General features: G+C 40.2%; 5 protein-coding genes across 5 annotated transcripts; 1 reads left to right on the plus strand and 4 right to left on the minus strand.

Moving 5' to 3' along the window:
• Nucleotides 1–5,119: 5,119 nt before the first annotated feature.
• On the minus strand, nucleotides 5,120–6,432 carry K444DRAFT_666901 (uncharacterized protein; the record flags this gene model as incomplete). The annotated part of the gene is made up of 4 exons (XM_024887238.1): nucleotides 5,120–5,335; nucleotides 5,466–5,693; nucleotides 5,840–5,981; nucleotides 6,345–6,432. 4 exons carry the CDS (start codon nucleotides 6,430–6,432, stop codon nucleotides 5,209–5,211), a joined length of 585 nt encoding a protein of 194 aa, XP_024731868.1. The 3' UTR covers nucleotides 5,120–5,208.
• Nucleotides 6,433–7,635: 1,203 nt separating this feature from the next.
• Nucleotides 7,636–9,848, minus strand: K444DRAFT_596768 (putative serine protease K12H4.7). Its single transcript, XM_024878454.1, has 4 exons — nucleotides 9,744–9,848; nucleotides 9,464–9,615; nucleotides 8,869–9,406; nucleotides 7,636–8,822 (listed from the first exon to the last, which is right to left on the minus strand). The coding sequence occupies exons 2-4, from the start codon at nucleotides 9,557–9,559 to the stop codon at nucleotides 7,753–7,755; spliced, it is 1,704 nt and encodes a 567-aa protein (XP_024731869.1). The 5' UTR covers nucleotides 9,560–9,615; nucleotides 9,744–9,848; the 3' UTR covers nucleotides 7,636–7,752.
• A 184-nt stretch (nucleotides 9,849–10,032) lies between these two features.
• Nucleotides 10,033–11,118, minus strand: K444DRAFT_666903 (uncharacterized protein; the record flags this gene model as incomplete). Its single annotated transcript, XM_024887239.1, has 1 exon — nucleotides 10,033–11,118. The coding sequence occupies exon 1, from the start codon at nucleotides 10,678–10,680 to the stop codon at nucleotides 10,033–10,035; it is 648 nt and encodes a 215-aa protein (XP_024731870.1). The 5' UTR covers nucleotides 10,681–11,118.
• Nucleotides 11,119–15,704: 4,586 nt separating this feature from the next.
• Nucleotides 15,705–16,298, plus strand: K444DRAFT_633852 (uncharacterized protein; the record flags this gene model as incomplete). Its single annotated transcript, XM_024883667.1, has 1 exon — nucleotides 15,705–16,298. The coding sequence occupies one exon, from the start codon at nucleotides 15,705–15,707 to the stop codon at nucleotides 16,296–16,298; it is 594 nt and encodes a 197-aa protein (XP_024731871.1).
• Nucleotides 16,299–17,794: 1,496 nt separating this feature from the next.
• Nucleotides 17,795–18,623, minus strand: K444DRAFT_633853 (uncharacterized protein; the record flags this gene model as incomplete). The annotated part of the gene is made up of 2 exons (XM_024883668.1): nucleotides 17,795–18,379; nucleotides 18,432–18,623. The coding sequence occupies 2 exons, from the start codon at nucleotides 18,621–18,623 to the stop codon at nucleotides 17,795–17,797; spliced, it is 777 nt and encodes a 258-aa protein (XP_024731872.1).
• Between the last annotated feature and the right edge of the window lie 512 nt (nucleotides 18,624–19,135).

Below are 19,135 nucleotides of genomic sequence, written 5' to 3' on the forward strand. Positions count from 1 at the left end.
ATTATCTAAATAATTCTTTCTATTATTATTTCTATTATTTTTATAATATTTCTCTTTTTTAATTTTAGTTACTAGTTATAAATAGCTATTACTAAACTTTTTATTAAATTAATAGAAATTTGAAATCTTAAATTAATAAAGATTTCGGGTTTTAAATCGAGTTTTTTTAGTTTTTTATTTTTCTAATATATATTTCTAGAAATAGTATTCGGGTTTTCTATATATAAAATATAACTTATTTAAATAGTATTATTAATTAATAAAAAGAATTTGAATATTAATTTATTATTTCTTTTTATAAGTAATAATAAATAATTAGAGCTTATTAATAAATTAGCCCAAATTAGAAAAAGAATTCGAAACTATATATTAATATATTAATATATTTTAATAAAAAATATAAAAATTATTATATAAAAATTTAGTATTTTATAAAGTAAATATTAATTTATATTATAATTTATATAAATTATTAATTAGTAATTAAATAAGTTCAAATATTATTTTTTCGAAATATTAAACTATTATAATAATTATAATAATAGTATTTTATTTTATTTAAGTTTTAATATTAAAAACTAGAGCTTTTAAAAAAGCTATAAATATTTATATAAGTATTTAATATATATATTAAAAGAGCTAGTTATTATAAAAGTAGTTTTATATTAACTTCTTTAATATAATTAAAAAAGATTTTATTAATATCTTTTCTAGAAACTTTATATATTAGTAAATATTAAAAAAAGTTTATAATTAAAATTATTATTTGTTTTATTATATTTTTACTATTTTCCTAATAAGCTTTCTAATAATAATAATAAATATTAATTAATAAAATTTGAGATTTAATAATAATAATAGTAATAATAAAAATAAAAATATTAAATAGTTTTAATTTAAAAGAAAGATTAATTCTTTTATATTTAATTCTATTTAAAATAAAATAAACTAAACTAATATAATAGATTTCTAAAAAAAAATTCAATCTAATTAAACTATTATTAATAATATTAGCTTTATTTTTTATATTTTTTATTTTCTTTTAAATAAAATTAATAAATAATTATATAATAATAAGGCTTTTATAATTTTATTTAATATAATTCTTATTATATTAGAATTATATTTAAAAACTTTATAATAATATATAACTAATTTAATTAAATATTATAATATTAAAGTTCTTGAAATTATTTTAAAATAAATTCTATAAATTATTATTATTCTTTTTATATAAAATATATTAATATATTTTAATAATTAGATATTTCTAAAAACGATTCTTTATTATAATTATTAAATTAATACTATTTTGTTTTATTAATTATCGGTTCACCAGGAACGCATAGCACCGTCACGTAGTCGTGGAATGCTATTTGCGTAAGTTGGTGAAGTTATTATTCTTCAGAAGTAAGGATCGCAATATCGTGGTATTGATATGCGATCCCTAAATCTGCTAAGCCTAATGGGGACTAGTCTACCGGTCGAGTCACGCCTGTGACGCGAGCTTATATGACTAGTCACATGACCAGGAAATTCGTAGTACAGCTATTCCGACATTAATATTTATATTAAACTAAATTCAGGTTTTTTTATAATATATATATATAATTTATAATAATATAATTTTAAAAATAAAGTAGTTTATAATAGATTTATAGAAAGAATTTAATAATAAAGGTATTTAAATATTTAAATATTTTATTTATAATAAGAAATTTAGAAAGTAAAATATTATAATTATAAAAGAATCTAAAGTTTAAAAAGCTCGATTTAATAATAAAATCGAAGTTATAATTAAAGAGTTTTAAAAATATCTATAAAATACATATTTTAGAAAAAGAAATTTATAAATATAAGTATTATATAAATAGAAAAAATAGTTTTTAAAAACATAATCTTGGAATTAAAAGAGATTAATTTAAAAAAACAATAAATATTAAATAAATAACTCATTAAATAGCTAATTATTTATTAATTAATAAAAGCTAAATATCTTTTTTATAAGCTATTAAATACTTTTATAAAATTAATAAATAGTTTTTTTCTTTAATATAAAATAATCTAGATTTGTTTTAGGCTATTAAATACTTTTAGAACTAATTTAAAATCTTTTCTAATTTATATATATAAACTAATTAGTATTACTTTATTAATAATATATAATATTCTTATATAAATATAAAAATATTAGTTATATTAAATTAGTAAAAATTATTATTATTTAGAAATAAGAATTATAATATTATAATATTAATATATAATTTTTAAATCTATTAAATTTAATAAAATCTAGTTTATTAATTAGGTTATTTATAAAATACGAGATTATATAATTATATCTCGTATTTTATATTTTATTATTTATATTTCGAATTTCATAATTATATATATAATTTCTAAAGAAATAACTATATTAATACTTATAAAATTAATTAAAAACTTATTTAGAATTTTATAAAAAATATATATTTAAATTCTTTAAAATAATACAAATCTTTGTTTTTATTTTTTATTAAGAAATTTATGATTTTAATAAAAGTTAATTTCTATTTTTTAAAAAATATACTTTTATTAAAAATTTATAAAAATAAGAAGTTTTTATATATAATTATAATATAAGCTATATTATTATTATTTAAGCTTCTTTTAAAAAACTATATATAAATTAATTTATTAAATATATATATTTAATAACTTTAAAAAAATCTATTATAAATATTTCAAAAAGAATTAATTAATATTTATTATTATATAAAATTATAGCTTTTATAATAATACAGGTTTCTTTATAGATTTAATTAAACTAAAGAATTATATTTTCTTAATTTATTGGAAATTTATATATTATATAAGAATTATATAATATAATTTCTAGAAATTTATATTAAAAGCTAATTCTAATATCTAGAAATTTTATAAAAAATAAATTAATAAATATTAAAAAAATAAAAAGAATTATAAAATAATATAAGAATAAGATTAAATAAAAAACATATATTAAAAAATAAAATACTAATAAAAGAAAAAAATTAAAAAATAAAAAATATATATAATTATTTAGAGTTTTAAATTAGAAATAATAAGAGTTAATATAAAAATACTAATAATAAAAATATTAATATTTTTATATATATAAGTAATTTAGATTAAAATAGTAATAAAAATAGTTATAGCCTTTATTCTAATATAAAAAAAGAGAAAAAAACCAGAAATAATAAGAATTTTAATAATAATAACTTAAAGAAATTATATAATTAGCTATTATAATTATTACAATTCCATGCTCTACCGAGCCTGGTATCTGGCATTTGGCATCTGAGCCTGGTATCTGGCATTTAGTATCTGAGCCTAGTATCTGGCATTTGGCATCTGAGCCTAGTATCTAGTATTTAGGGTCACATGACAATTACACGTGACGAAGCTAGGGAAAGCTATACTCCAGGAAATTTAGGACGCTAAGCCCTATTAGGCCGAGCCACAAGCAAAGAACTATAAATACTTAAGGGACCTTAGCTCGAGACTTCCTTTTCTTCTTAGCTTAGTTTTCTTAATAAATAGTTCTCCTATAAGTGCCTTATCCGTAGGCTTCCTTTATAGGTCTGTAATAATAATATATAGCCTTAATATATATTTTAGCTAAATAAACGAATTTAAAAAAGGAAATAAAGCTTCTATTATATTATATATTTAAATATTAAATTCTAGTAAATCTAGTATAATAAGCCAAATAATTATAATTAGGAAATCTATTATAAACGAGATTTATTATATTAGTATTTAGTAAATATTTAAAGAAATATAAACTAATTAAAAATGTAATATAATATTATAATAGCTATTATAAAACAGGTTAGTATAAGTAAAACCTAAAAGAAAATATTAAATATAGGCTATTTTAAAAGGCCTAAAATATAACTAGATTAATTAGATTTATATAATAAGTATTTAATACTTTTAATTAATTATAAATAAATTATTAAATTATAAAACTATAAATTATTAAATTATTAAATTACTAAAACTACTTGAAATTAAATATATAATTATACTAAATATAAACTAAGGCCTATAATTACTATTATTAATATATAAAACTAAATAATATATTAAAATAAAATTATTATTATTATTAGAAGCTATTTTTAAAATATTATCTAAAAGCTTCTTTTTTAAAAAGCTTTTTATATATTATAATAAGGTATTTTCTAGAAAGCGGTTTTTGTAAAGCTTTTTATATATTATAAATAAATTATTTCTCTAGAAAAATATTTTTTAAAAAGCTTTTTATATATTATATATAAAGAGCTTTCTAGAAATAGTTTATTATAATATATAAAGAGCTTTTTAAGAAAAAAAGAAAAAAGAAAAAAGGCTTTTAAATAATACTTTAAAAAACTATTTACTAAATAAAAGCTAGAGTATTTTGGATAATTATAGAGCCTTATATATATTCTTTTAAGATATATTTTACTAAATTTATATTATTTTTCTCTTTTTTATATCTTTTCTTTAGGGAATAGCTTGCTATAATATATAAAGAATTCTCTGAAAAATAGCTTTCTAAAGAATAATTTCCTGGAAAATAGCTTTTTAAAAGCAGTTTCTTAAAGAAATAGCTTACTATAATATATAAAGAGCTCTCTAGAAAAGAAAAAGGACAGCTATTTAAAAATAGCTTATTATAATATATAAAGAGCTTTCTTAAAAAGAGAGAGATACGGAAAGAAGAGAGAAGTAGCTTCTTATAGGGCAGTTTATTAGAAGATATAAAGAGTACTTTATTAATAGTAAGTACGAGTCTAAGTATAATTTCAGCGCAATTCTATACCTAATTTTAAGTAGCATGCAATTCGTGGTTTTTGACTTCGCGGTTTTTGCGGTTTTTGCGATTTTGATGGTTTAATGCTCTGCAGTATTGCAGTTTGACTACTTACCGCCTAAAATCCTGCCCTACCCTGAATTTCCTGTTAAACATTGGCTTTCCGATCACACATCAATGGTCATAAAAACAAATTTGAAGCACCAACTCCTAAAATGAACACTTGAATCTTATTTTCTACATGAAGTTCAAAGGAGAAGTTCGGCTGGGCTACCTGGCACACCCCTAGGATAAAGTATTGGTGTATAGTCAAATACTGCTTCCAATCCAGGATCTTGCCCGCTGTTACTTTATGACGATCTTAACCTCTTGGCTTTCAAACGCCCCTAATCCGGTATCGCATCTCTAACCCACTTCTCAATATTCGCTCGCTCCTCCTCTCCAAAGTCCACCTTCCACTTCCTCACCTCGTCATCAAGCACAAGTCCTTTCGAAGTCTTCCCCTCTACAATCCTAGTCGAGTTTGGAATGGTAGACAACATCCTCCTTTCCGCATTCCACATCTTATCCATTTCTTCTTTGCTCTTCGGATTCCACGAAAATTTTCAATTTCGCTGGATCAAGACCGATGATCTTGGCATACCTCAGCACGACGTCAGGCTCAAGCATGATGTCGTCTGCATCAGGGACGATTGGCCAAGCGACATCTGAGTCCTTCTCTTCGGATTTTGCAAATTGTTGTGCACACCAATCGTGCAGTGTCCACGTCCAGTGCATCATCATCACAAGAGCCAGTAGCTTTGCGTCGTTCTTCACATTGTCTTGCCCTTCGTTTCCACAAATGTCCTGTAATTCGAAGGGATGACTAATGCTGGAGGACGAATTAGAAAGGTTGGGAACCAAATCTTCAAGAGCTCGTTAGGAAGGATAACTTTGTTGAACGGAGGATATGCCTGCCCCACATCCGGCTTCATCGTCCAAGGCGTCTCATCCACGCTATCTTCTCCGCAAACGAACCTCGTCTCACCGACGGGCTCAGCAATCCAGTTCACAAGCTCTTTCACGAAAATATCCTTTCGATGCGCTTCAGCACTCTCGATGTGTGCTTGAAGAGCATCGAATGAAATCTGGTCGCAGTCCCGAATCTGCTTCCTTTCATCTAGTGTCCACTAGTTGAGATGCCTGGCTGTAGTCTTGGGTCGTGTAAATGGAGCGAGATGGTGGTCATGAAGCAATAACCACCTCATTCATTTGGTAGGTACTGGGATGGTTGATTGGTCCTCCAATAAGAGGATCTTTACTAGAAGGTTGGAAGCGGTGCAGGGCAAGGCTAGCAGGTAGAATTTACGAGGGGCGGTAGAAGTGGCAATCTACTCTGCAAGCTCAAATGGAAATAGAAAACTCAGAAGCTGTCGGGTGTGACTTTTAGGAGTTGATCAGGACGAATTCTTCAGAACATATAGCCGAAGGTAGGACTCTCACCTGATATCAGATATCCGGTTTAGGAAGGCCATGCACCCACTTATGAGGCTACTCAAGGTTAATCGAAGCTTTGTCATGGAATTATTCGAGTTCACTGCCAATTCTTTGGATGCGGGATTAACTTGCATGAGATTATATGTAAGAACCAAGCGGCACCCCCGGAAAGCACGAGCTTGGTTTCTTGGTTGATAACGGAGAACCTAATATAGGTCGTTAGCTGGGTCTCGCTCCTGAAGTGCACGTAGGGCGCACCATGCGAGGTATGACAAATCAGTTTGAGAGAATTTAGAAGCGTCGAGTATTTTCGTCTTTCCGGTATGTATGAGTTTGACTTCACCTCCTTCATGTTTGGATGGTAGGACGATAGCAAGCGTAGCGAACATGCTTTCAGCCTTTTCGGAACTTGAAAAGACCGTTAGCTTGAGGTGGGATGGAGCGAAATCGAGGCCAAGACTCACTCTTGATGCTGCTTGAATATTGGTCCTTCGTCGTAAAGCAACTTCTTGTACAGTTCTGCTGAGACGCCATCGCGAGTAGCATCAACGCCCAAACATGCGCTAACCTCAGCGACGATGGAATCCAAGAAAACCTTCCAAACAGAATTTATAATATCAAAGTCACTAAGTAAAAACCCCAACATCACTCCAACCTCCTCGCCGACGATAATTTGTTACCTTTGCCAAATGGAGCTGTATGGCTGGCAGCAACGATGAGTTGAACATCTCGTTCTGCTACCGGGAGGCCAATTTCTGCGCCGCCCTTCGGATAGAGGCCGGGGTTTGTAGGGTTTGAGAAGTGTCCGAACAAGGCGAACGAGCCGCTGTTTTGGATGTTGGAGATGCATTTATCGAGAGTAGCGGGGAGCTCCTTCGAGGTGGGGACTCCGAGTCGGGGCGTGAGCTCGAGGGCGGACTCGGATCTTCCTCGAATTCACGCATCTTGTTGCTGCACAAATTGGTTATCACTGAAAGGTTGGTTTGACTGTGTCGAGGATGGGTGGTTTCAGAGAGACTCAGTTCGAGTAGCATTGTGGAAAGCGCGTGTTGGAAACAAAGCCACCTGCATAGCGTCGGAAGGAAGGAACGAAGGGACCGACGTTCCAATTCAGCGGAGATGGAAGCTCTTGCTGTGCTTATTTCCCGTCAAAAATGCCATTCTCTCCCTCATTGAGTAGAATTGCCCTTTTTTCGAACTCGAGTATTTACTTGGACCAAACGGAAGGCGAGAAAATGCAGAAGCGAGGATTTTCAGGGGCGTGGTGGAGAAGTCAACAACAGGGCTATGACTTTGAAGAATCTCTCACCACATCCAGTAAGATCTGAACATTCCAGCTTGTCTCTGCCATTTGGCTCGCTTGAAATTTTTGGATCTGCATTAGAATTTAAAGCTAACACTTGAGCAAATTATTAATGCCCTATAACCTTTCCCCAAAGGATCAAAGATCGCCCTCACAGCGGCTTTTGCTTACTATGCGGACCGAAAGGCTTCACCTGCCTCTCCTTAACCGCCTTCTCCCTCTTCCACTCCCTCATCCAGTGCTCCACAAACTTAATCTCCTGACCCTGGACACCCGTGATCGTCTTTGGGGGCAAACTCGCCGTCGTCTCATTCGGAAACAGTCCGTTCTCATCCCAATGATGCACCGCGCCTTCAATCAGAAGAAACGGCTCTTCAACCGTACTGGTCCTGTTCTTCGCCGTGCTGTTGAACGGGCTTGCGTGAGGCGTGGCAGGGCGCCAGGGATCCCATTCTCCGTCAACAATGGCTAAGCGCGGGTATGAGATGCCGAAACCGCCGTACTTGTTGATTGCATCCACATTGGCAGGAGTGGTGATGTTGAATGCGTATTTGCAGATCAAAGATTCGAACGCGAGGTCGTTGGTGCGAGAGATTAGTGGGAGTTGGTTCGCAGGGACGCCGGACCCGGTTTGAAGGTAGCCCCATTGCGTGCAGAATTGGTACGGCCAGGAGCGCCACGTCGCAGTGATGTCGTCTCTAGCGTAGTTATCGGGATTATAGCTGTTCCAGCAGTTGTCCTGGTCAGGGTCTGTGCAGTTGCTGACGACGTTTTCGTAGAGCCAGCCGATCCAGTTTAGGAAGGGCGTTGTAAGGGAGCTGACTTCGCTGCTGTAGCCGCCTTTCTTGAGGAGGTCTTCGACGGTGGGTTTGAGGCCCTCTGTGTAGCAGTAGACGACGGAGGTATTTTTGATGGTATTGCACCAGTCGTCCCAGGTAGGATCATTGAGTGCTGGGTCCCAGTTCTTTCCTTGCCATGAGTCGAGCCCGCTTGCAAGAACCTGAGCAAAGTCGGCGTCATGAGTGACATTTACGAGGCCCCAGGCACGCTTCAGCTCTGCGGTCGTGGCTGGATCCTTCAAGCTGATCAAAATGTTGTCAACCACATGGGTGATCTTCTGTGTATATTCAATGCATGTCTTGTCAGCATAGAAGCGAATAGGCTCAAAGTATGCCCAGTAGTCCCAGATAGCTTCCGTGACTCCACTCGATGAGATGGTTCCTGGTATCGTCAGTTTCCTTGCGTCCAATTTCTAGGTAAGACATACCCCAGAAAACGTCAGGATACAACTTCCTCAAAAACGCATTAAAAGCCCCAGCATAACTCCCCCCATACCCAATATACGCCGTATTCGGCGCCGTCAGATCCAAATGCTCTAGCCCATGAAACTTCACATTTTGCGCAAAGAACACCTCATCAGCCAACGCCTGATCCGTAGTCAAGAACCTCATATTCTCTGTCGTCAAATCCGGGACCGGGAAACTAGTTCCATAGTATCTATGCTCGAGCACGACGGCAATGCCATGTGTATGTTGTGCCAGCTGGTGCAGCAGTCCCTTCTGCAGAAACCCCAGACGATCTTCACCGGACGTTTCTCCAGATTGGAGCACGATGACAGGTCCACCGTCTTTATAGAATTGCGCATCAAACCAGTAGCGGAGATTGAAGCGTCCATGGACGTGTGGCTCGTAGAGGGAATCGTTGAAGAAGTGGTCAATTGGCACTGAGAGGTTGTAGGCGGGGTAGAGGAGGGAGGGATCTGTGTCGTCTCTTCGAAGCAGCTCGTGGCGTGGGAATGTTGTTCTCTAAAACCATTATTAGAATTTGAACTGCCTTGGAGGAAGGTAGGAAGCGTAACGTACCCGTACCCTGCGCTCAACAGCAGCATTTAACCGCGTTGCAGCAAACGACGCGCCAACCAGGCCAAGCAGCGCACACAATGCGCTGGGCTTGACCATGTTATAGAGCTTCCTCCTTGATTCCTGATTGAACGAGAGACTGAACCCAGCAGATTCTACAACTCGTCAGCCATTTCGTCTAATACCACCATCGTCGCATCATCGGGCCCTTGCAGCTCGTTGAACGTGAAGTGTGCCCAGCTCATTCCCGAGGCAAACAAACGCAAGGAAAGGTTTCACTCACATTATTGTCCAAGCTCACAATCCACAAATTGTTGTTCCAAGCTGCCTTCCAGCTTATATACCTCCCATCGGCGCCATCCTGAACTTACTCTGTTTGTTCCCCGCCCCCAGAAGTAGAAGGTGTGAAGTGTGTTGTGGTGCCTTGATCCGGCAGTTGGTTTATCGTTTACAGGGATCCGCGTCGGGGACCTGCTGATTCGGGACTGGGGGCCCCAGTACGTATTACTCCGTAAGCAAATTAACGCTCTGGGATCGGCAGGCCCAGCCCTGCAGGCAAGATTGGCGGAAGTTTATCTTGACCCTTGCGAGGCGCGTCCTTCGTTCTGAACATGGAGGGGATTGCGGGCGACAGACTGGACCTCGCCCGCTTCTGTAAATTCTATTTCAGAGAGCGAGCTTTCGTCAAGAGACTTGACGCTTGATGAAGACGAGGTACGGGTAAGTGGTGGGAGGAAAGCAGTGTCTCTCGGACGTGGACGCGGACGCAAGTCCTCCAGCATCTGGTCCTGCACTTCTCGGGGACGACCCAGGTACAGGGGCCACAAATGGTCTTTTTGCTGGGTGACAAATGTTCGGCCGTTAATACCACTACGTCGGACACCCGCTGGCGGTGGACTCATGAGAGGCTCTGCCCGAGCTAGCTGCGAGGAGGTTCCTCGTTGTGGTGCCATTCGGCGGAGAGGGGGAACACTAACGGAAGGAGAATTGAAAGGTCGAAGTGAGGGAATTGGCCGAGACTCTGGCGGAGGTGCTCGCATCAAGCTTCCCAGGTGTTGGATGTAACCAGCGATGCCCGTGGCAGGAGTACGAAGGGTGGCTGAAGGTGCAGGAGTGTGGCTCATACCAAGTGGTCCAGCAGAAGTTACTCGTTGGTTAGGAGGCCCCGTAAGCTCTCCGAACTCCTTACCGCGTTGCTGGGAGGGAGTCTTGTCTGCCATGGTTGCAAGGCCAGTTTTGGGAATGTCGAAGCTAAAGTTGATGTCCTGGTTTTGTGGATTGATCTCCGTTGTGTCGACGGTCGAGGTACCAAATACCTTGAGATTGGTGGTGTTGAGGTTGGGCTAGGAGCCTGCGACAACGAAGTTCCTCTTGAGAGCTGAGAATGCGAAGTCTCTTGTGATGGCACTCAAGAAGGGAAGAGTTTGGTGTTGGCGTGCAGGGAAAGAAAAATCGATGGCGACCCTAGATCGCCATCGGCTCCGAGTCGGGTTGTTGACATTGCCTTAGCGCGAATCTGAAATTTTATTGGCCTCTTCAAGCAGCAATTGAGACTCCGATACAGGCGGGGCCGTTAGATGGGAAATCAGTCCTTCCTTTTGGAAACACCGAGCCGGTGCAGGCAAGACATCCTCAATCCTCATAAGCATAAAGAGAAGTCTGTTTAAAACGTCTGAGAAGTTGGAATGGCACCTCGCAAGAGAATTTGTATTTCTCCCCTAAGTTGATCTATCACTATTACACTGACTCTACATTGCAACTTGTTCGGAAGTACACAAATAGCTGGCAAGTGCAGTAGCAAAACCACAGGGATTCCTTGCAACGCGTACGACGCTTTGGCTCTCAGTGTTGACAATGCATTGAAAGTTCCTTTTCGGCTCAACCTATCAATACCATCGTTCTACCCATCTTGACAGATTTACTTGCTACAAAGGTAGATCCTTTGCCGTAAGAACGTTAAGTCCTGGTAAAATCGTGTCACTAGGTCGCTTATCAACATTCCGTTTTGGGAATCTCCCTGGAGATGGCAGCATTTACTTCTCTTGAGCCTTCTGCTGCACAAAAAGACGAGAAGTGCTCTGGCGATGGGTATTTGTGGCTTGGTTTCACCAGGGTATGTAGATTGAAGTACTCCAAGCTCATCAAAATTCGATCGTTATAAGGCCTTTTCGAAACTTCTGCTTATTATATCATACCGCGTCAGATTTTTTCTGTACTCACTCTTGATCAGCTAAGAAAATACATTAAATAAGCGGGTAAGTAGCAAGAGAGCAGTTACGCACACGAGCCGTAGGCAGTTCGAGTTTTCAGCCAGTGAAGAAGCTGGGTTGTGGCGCAAGGGTCGGGGGAATTGAGTCGCTAGATTTCCAGACGAAGTTCAAGAGGCTAGTAGAAGGTTAGTGTTAGCCCAAAAACACAAGAGCAGATAAGAATGTTCAAGTGGTGGGAGGATGAAGGCTCGCGAGTCATCGAGGTTGACCTCGTCGAGGCAGGAGTGCGAGACAATATTCTAATTTGGGGAAGAGGCGGAAGACTGGTCCGGTGCTCGTAGCATCTCAGTCACTTTGTGCTTCAATGTTGGATTTGTCATTCATGCGGAGGCCAGTTTGAAGTTTTGTCTCCGGGCATAATAGTCTTTCCGGCTTTTTTTCCTCCCAATCTCGTGCTGAGCAGCGAAGGGCAGAAACGCAGCCGGAAAAGAAGGGTTTACTATATATCAAAATCACAAAAATTAGCCTTCGTATGAGAGGGGGCTAGAGGAAGCATCTCTTTGCACAAAAACACTCTACTAGGGCATCCCTAATGGATGTCTTCGTCGTGCTGAGGTTGTAGTCTCCACCATTTATCCTTGCGTCCAGATCCTCCAACGGCTTCACTTTAAGCAGTATAATGCTGGCCCCGTAGGTGTCCTCCAGCCCTTCACACCACTCTGTTCCCAGTAGAGGTGTTTCTTCCCAATTCCTGCCTTCGTCCTCTTCTTGGACTATTTTGGTATTCGTGTCCTAGCTCGAGATCGGTTGCTTCGTTGTCTGCAGCACCATCATTCCGGTTCTCGAGAACGACTACCAGACTTGCTGGGAGGGAAGTTGTCAACTTTTCTGGGGAGTGGGGACACGGAAAGCTTGGGTGATGGGCAAGGTGCAGACTCCTTCGAGCAACCCTCTCGCCCAACTTTGCGGCAGGCCATTTTGGCTTCTTTGTATAACCTGAGGAAAACATCGAGAAGAATAAGAGGTAGGAGGGTACGATTAGCGCTGGGAGGAGGCGCAATGAGGACGAGGCATATTGGGTTGGTTGGCTGGGATTAAGGCCTGCACTTCGAGTCAGGTTCTTCTTGCGAATGTACACAGTGATTCGGGAAACTTACTAGATTTCGCCCATCCTTAGTCTCTGGAGTTTGACCAGGGACCTTGTTTGCGAAACTGCTGACGCGGTTGCCAAAGTCTTTCTAGTTGCCAAAAGCACAGATATCTTCACGGAGACTGCGAGGCTGATTTATTTCATCTAGACAGAAAAGCCATGGAAGTCGGATTCCGCCGAGGAATATGTAACTACTTGTCTGCCGAATGAAACGGCCGTGAATATGAGCCGAGAAGCCCCTTTATCGAAGGGGTTCGAGCGTTACTCTGGGTGGCGAAGTCGAATAAGAGGATTCATTTAAGTTTCAGGCGGCTATTAGTTAAGAAGAACAGATATTGATTTGTTGGACGCTGTTTCAGAATAAGTAGGAAGCCCAAAACTACTACGATTAGATATTCTCATGAAAGAGACTGCAGTAGCTTGTAGTTCGTGTCCTGCGTCAATCGTACTCAGTAGTGATGCTTCGAAGCTGGCGGAGAGGAGGGGGGGGAGTAATGCTGGTTTGGTTTTGTGGTGATCTAAGGGCGAGGAAGAGGGGCACAACTTACGATGACGGTCCCTTGATGCAGAGGATGCAAAAGACTCGAGATGCTTCCGCTACCTTCATGGTAGTTAGTTCGGACACTGTGGTTGTGCTGGAAGTGATTGTATGGAGAATGATTGTGCAGCAGGGGAAAGTGGAGGACTTGTGGAAATGGACAAGATTCCAGTCAAGAAGCTCGGAGGAATTTTAAACGTCGAAAAGGGGAAGATACTCACTGCAGTTGTGTTTCCAGGTCCCAATGTACATTGTTGTTGTGAAAAGAAGCAACCAATATGCTAGATGCATCACTGCAGAGAGATTGTCACCAGAACGGCAGTTGGCCTCTGGCATCTTCCTTCGTACGCGAACCTCGACCCGATTGAAGAGCATTCGCAGACTCTTTGCCCTACCGTGTCTCTTTGAGCCAGTATGTAGATTGGAACAGTATCAATGACCGATGTCGGAGTAGCATTCGGTGTAGAGGCTTTTCTGCAGGGCCTTTGTAAGAACGGAAACGGGAGGAGAGAGGGTCTGTCAGAAATGTTCCGTCAGTAAGATTGATTGCAAGTGACAATAGATGCAGTCTTCAAGAAGGGCTGACCCGGGATGGGAAACACATACTAGTTATTCAAATCGTTATTGCCTTGGCAGCTGCAGCAAGATTAGCCCCAGCGCTTCCTCCTCGCGGAAGCGATGCGTCTATAACTATCGAATTCTTGACCTAGGTCGTACGAGGCGTGGTGCTCGAGGTGCAAGAGTAAGGCCCGAGGAGCTTTGGTGTTGGCCTGTATTGTAATGGAAGAAAGAATTGTTGGGATGGTGCGGAGCTCTGGCGCGCTGTTGAATTAAGCAGAATTGCCTGTAACAGCTCAAGCATGGGTTCACTGACTTCGATGTGAAAGGAGACATATAAAAAAGGTTGGCTAGGTCATTTAAAATCACGTCTTGACAAATTGGCATACAAAGACGAGTTCTGACAGAAAAAAAAATCCGGAACGACACTGTCAACAAATAGCCTTCGCTTCGAGAGAACCCCTTTCGAGGCACGGGATCACTTCGACACTTTACCAGAGCCTCATGCTGTCTGCCAAATTCAGAGAGTGGTTATTATGCTTCTTCTTCCCAAGCAAATAATCAAGAATGTGGACATCAGATACAATTGCTGTATGGATTATCTCTGGCCCTGTTGTGAAGATCACGTGATTCTCGCATGAACTCCGCAAGACGCAAATATCCACCCCGACAGTTTTCTAGAAACTCGCAACTTCACAACCTCTCAGACTTGAAAATTTCAACACCATCAGTTCAGTCCATTCTTGTCAAGCTCAAGGCAGAACACCAAACAATGGCTCAACATGCCGAAAATGTCTTCACCTCCAGCTGGATAGAACCAGAACCTTCCTCAACCTCAATGTCTCAAGTCGATACCGATGAGCAAAGTTCAAGCCAATCTCAGACCCAAAGCTCTGAGTCTGACAGCATGTCAGAGTACAGACCACCATGGAAGTGCTGCAGACCTCCCCAAAGCTTTCTTGAGCTATGGAAAAAGTCTCACCAAACAGTAAGTCAAAGCGCCTTTCACTTTCATGGAAACGCTAGGTTGTTAACGACGTCACAGACCTGGTACGAGCAATCAATTACAGTCTGTACTGCCGCTTCCAGCAACGGAAAACCTTGCAATCACAAGAAGTGTGACGACTGCCCATACTGGTCAATCGAATTGGGTGAAAAGAAGGCCAAGGAGTTGAATGCGGCAGAGAGGGAGAGGGAGCAAAGAATATGGATACCATGGAGACCAAAAAAGAAGTAGTGGCAGCAGCGGTGGTCATTCAGGAGAAAGAATGGAGGGAGCTCATGAACTGGGAGGTTCGATGTTAGGATACAAGTGATTGCAAATGGTCACAACAGGGTTTCTCAAGCAGACTTCAAGATTAATTCTGCATTGAAAGATCGTAAAGGCAGAAAGAACAAGATATGTTCAATAGAGCCCCTCAATATGACAGTAAACGAAACCAGGATGACTCTTTCGTGCTTTCAATCCTTTCTCTTTCACAGTACATGAATTGAATACCTGTGTGCACACACACTTTGAGGAGTTAACAGAGGGAACAAAGCACGTTTCTTCACGTACATCCAATACGCCAAAGTGACATACGACTGGCACCCCTTCGTGGAGCCGGAAAGTTCTGTCGCCTCTGAGAAAATTCACGCAAATACTTTAATACTTTTGCTCCTTCAAACCAGGCCATCACACAACACCTTCTCAACACCAACATGAACCAACACAACCAACGAGCAACCATGGCATCACCTGGCTTGTTTACCTCTACTAAAGCCATACGCTCTTGGTTTGCAACAAAGATGGCTCCATTGGAGATACAAACCTACGCCCTTCAGCGCTGCACCGACTGCACTCCTTCCATCAACCCATGCCCTACCTGTCAACGCAAGCACGAAATCATTGCTCAAGACCTCGATACATTGAAGCAGCTTGAGTGGAGAGAGATCGAGTTGTTCAAGCATGAGAAGCATCACGGTTTTCCTGTCTTCCAGCAATTGTACGAGAAGGAGCTGGCGAGGATTAAGGGAGAGCTGGAGGGCTTGGAAGAGATCGATACTCTCGCGAAGCACTTTCAGCAGAGTGAGATTGGTGGCTTGGCAAAGATGGAGATACAAGAGAAGCAGGTTGAGGAAAAGAGAATTGAGTGTCAGGAGAAAGGAGCTGTCGCTCTGGAGATGGGAGTTGACGCTATTGAGAAGGGATTTGATGCTCTGGAAAAGGGAGTTCTTGATCTTGAGAAGGAAGTTGTTGTTCTGGAGAAGGAGGTTGATGTTCTGGCCGACGGCGTTGGAGCTGTAGGCATGGAGTGGGACAAGTTGGTAGAGAAATTAGAGGATTTGGACAGGTGGTTTGATATGGAGGACGATATCATGAAGGCGAAGGGTTGGATTTGAGGCATAAGAAACACAGCAATCGAGCGGACTCGATGAGAACAACATTCGATCTCGAGCGCACACAGATACAAGTCAGACAATCAATCAAGATACTGCATCACCTCTTTTGCTATTCCGAGCCCTTGCTGTGACTTTGATTCCTTGCCACGCTGGATGTGAATAACTATCAAATCAAATCAAATTGCTTCCTTGCCGCCATCGATCTACCTTTTCCTTGTAAGATTACAACCCGCTGCTGCTGCTGCGCCATATCACATATGTAAGACGATGAGTCTGTTAGCAGTTGCATATATACTGACCAATAATCCGTGGAAGTATGTCGAGACCGGATTAATATAGAACCAACAACACGAAGGCACGGGTTCTGCATACAAGCAGTGGTCAATTTCGAGGATCGAGGGGGCCTCAAGCTCAAGGCAGACAATTCCATTCTCAGCAGACATCCCTCTGAAATCGCCCTTTTCAACGCACGTTCCTTTCGCCATTCCTTTCGCCCATTCCAGTTGCACCAGAAGAGCCGGGTTGGTCACCACGGACTTGATAAAACCTAGAAGAATCAGGGATGGGTTCATTGCACTACCTGCTGGGACTCTGCTCCCACACATCGAGCGCTCGCAGTATCTTGAACAACCGCGGTAACTTGCACGCTGACAACAAAGTTCACCCTTCTCCCCTTCTCTTCTTTTCGAATATTGTAAGCTAACGCTAAATTGGCAGGCATACCAGCTTCTCTGCACCATGTCAGGAAGAGCTACGAGCAGCTAGAAACAGCTAGAAGAGTACAAGGTCATATTTGCAGCTAGGCAAGTCTTACTTGAGGCTTAGGGAAGGAACAAAAGACAAAAAGAGCAAGCGAATTGAATATAATCGGTCTAAACGGGAGAGGGGGGAAGTTGCCAATCCAGCCTACTTGGAGTCTCAAAAGAGAGCATACCGAAGATCACTCCTAACGCTTCGTCACCTATACCCACTCCTACCTACTCGCCATATTATCGACTCTACGGTAGTGGTAAAGATATGGGCAATAGCTTCGAGCGCTGAAGAATGGCAGGGACATAAACAATGACCCCGAAATGCTCGACTTAATACTACCACTGTCTGGAGCATCCTCAGGAGATCTGTAGTCACAGCGAAGGCACTAAGTTCTCCAGTCTAAAAGTTATTTCCAGGACAATATATGCAGGGTATCAACAGCAGCCTTCGCCTAATGGACCTGTAAGCCGTCCTAGAGGGCAGACACTTCTAGTGGAAGAAAGAAAGGGGATACATGGGATCAGAAGGGGGGAGTAAAAGGCTTTGTCTTCACATTCTTGTCACAATTAATACGCTGTAGACCCGCAGAACGATAGCTCTCAAGGAAATTTCCATTTCAATTTTCTCAAGGTATCTCGCGAGTTTCAGTGCAGTAATACCTGAGCATGGTAAACCCTATCCGCAATCAACTAACCACTAACTTAAGGCCCAAGCAGCACCTAATTGCGTTCCATGTACGCTAATTAAGCAGTGTCAGACTCCATCCTCTCGACAGCGTTGCCTTTGCCCAACTCAGGTAAATGCTCAACTTCCGCAACATCGACGGCGTGGTCAATATCCATCTTGGTAGACTCGGATTGAACGCCTTCGATAATTTCTCCCTCCTCAATCTCGGTTGACTCGGCCTTTTCGCTCTCCGAAGCGGCTCTATTCACAACCTCAGTAGTCTCGAAATTGTCCTCAAAGCCGCAGCCACCCTCCTCCATCTCAGCAGCCTTGAACTTAATACCATCGAAAGCGTCGCCGTTTTGTTTCTTCTCACGCTCCATCTCCTTGTGCTTCTCCTTGAGGCTAGTTAGGGCATGACTAACCATCTTCTCCAATTTGTCCTTTCCGACTTTCCGAGCCTCCATCTCGGAGAGCAACATCTTCAACAGCTTAACACCAATGGTCTGGACCTTGTCGCCGTCCGGTTGAGGCCAGCGCTTCATCTTGCGATCCAAACGAGCCTTGAAGAGCTTGCACAAGGCGCGTTCCGAAGACCAGGCCTTGAGCACGATGACTTCGCCGGAAGAGGTTGTCACGGTTTCGACTTCGTCGTCCAATGACTGTTGGAGAGTTAGATTAGTTATTAGTAGGAGCGCAGAGGAAGTGGTATACTACGGTAACCAAGATAAAGCACTCATCAACGAGGTCCTTGTACATGGTGTACAGGATGGATTTGTCGGCCGCTGGGAGAACGGGTACCTCCTGGGAGCGCGTGTTAGTCTGGAGCCGTAACGCGTTCGAGGAGAAGGTAGAGAGACTTGCCTTGCGTCGAATCATGTCAATGAAAGCTCTAGCTTCTGCCATGTTGCTCGAGGTCTCACCCGTCATTTTGATGGAACTTGATTGCATTGTTTTCTGACGGGGCGAGAGGATTGGGGAAGCGGGACAGTTGATTGTTTTAGAGATCAAGGGCGAGTGTGGGATCCGTGGGATTTTTTTAAGCAATTTTAATCAGGAAGTGAATGATTTCTATTCTACCATAAAGCGAACCCAATGCAACCTTATCAATCTCATGGTGTGTGTGCTTAGTGGCGCTGTCTTTGCTGGTCAGGTGCCTTTGCCGAGACACAACCGCAGACCAACACTTCTCAATTATGTGCGAACGCAGGAATGAAATCCGAATGTCTCTTGCTCTAGGGTATTCAATGAAGTTTGATTTCCTTATTCTTTGGGTAGATTTCCATTTTTAAAATTATGCGACAAGCAGGCAGCCCCAGACTGGCATGCGAAGCGACAAGCACAGACGACAACTCTCTAGTCAGTTCAAACCAGTGAAAAAAATTGTAAAAGAGCATAATCCGGACATTCGACTCTTG

Source organism: Hyaloscypha bicolor (assembly GCF_002865645.1).
Source record: "Hyaloscypha bicolor E unplaced genomic scaffold K444scaffold_126, whole genome shotgun sequence".
Classification (NCBI taxonomy): domain Eukaryota; kingdom Fungi; phylum Ascomycota; class Leotiomycetes; order Helotiales; family Hyaloscyphaceae; genus Hyaloscypha; species Hyaloscypha bicolor.

Coding starts and splice junctions, on each gene's coding strand:
- K444DRAFT_596768 (XM_024878454.1), bottom strand. CDS start 9,559: ATGGTCAAGCCCAGCGCATTGTGTGCGCTGCTTGGCCTGGTTGGCGCG. Junction 9,407..9,463: donor CTGTTGAGCGCAGGGTACGG/GTACGTTACGCT, acceptor TAATGGTTTTAG/AGAACAACATTCCCACGCCA. Junction 8,823..8,868: donor GTATCCTGACGTTTTCTGGG/GTATGTCTTACC, acceptor TGACGATACCAG/GAACCATCTCATCGAGTGGA.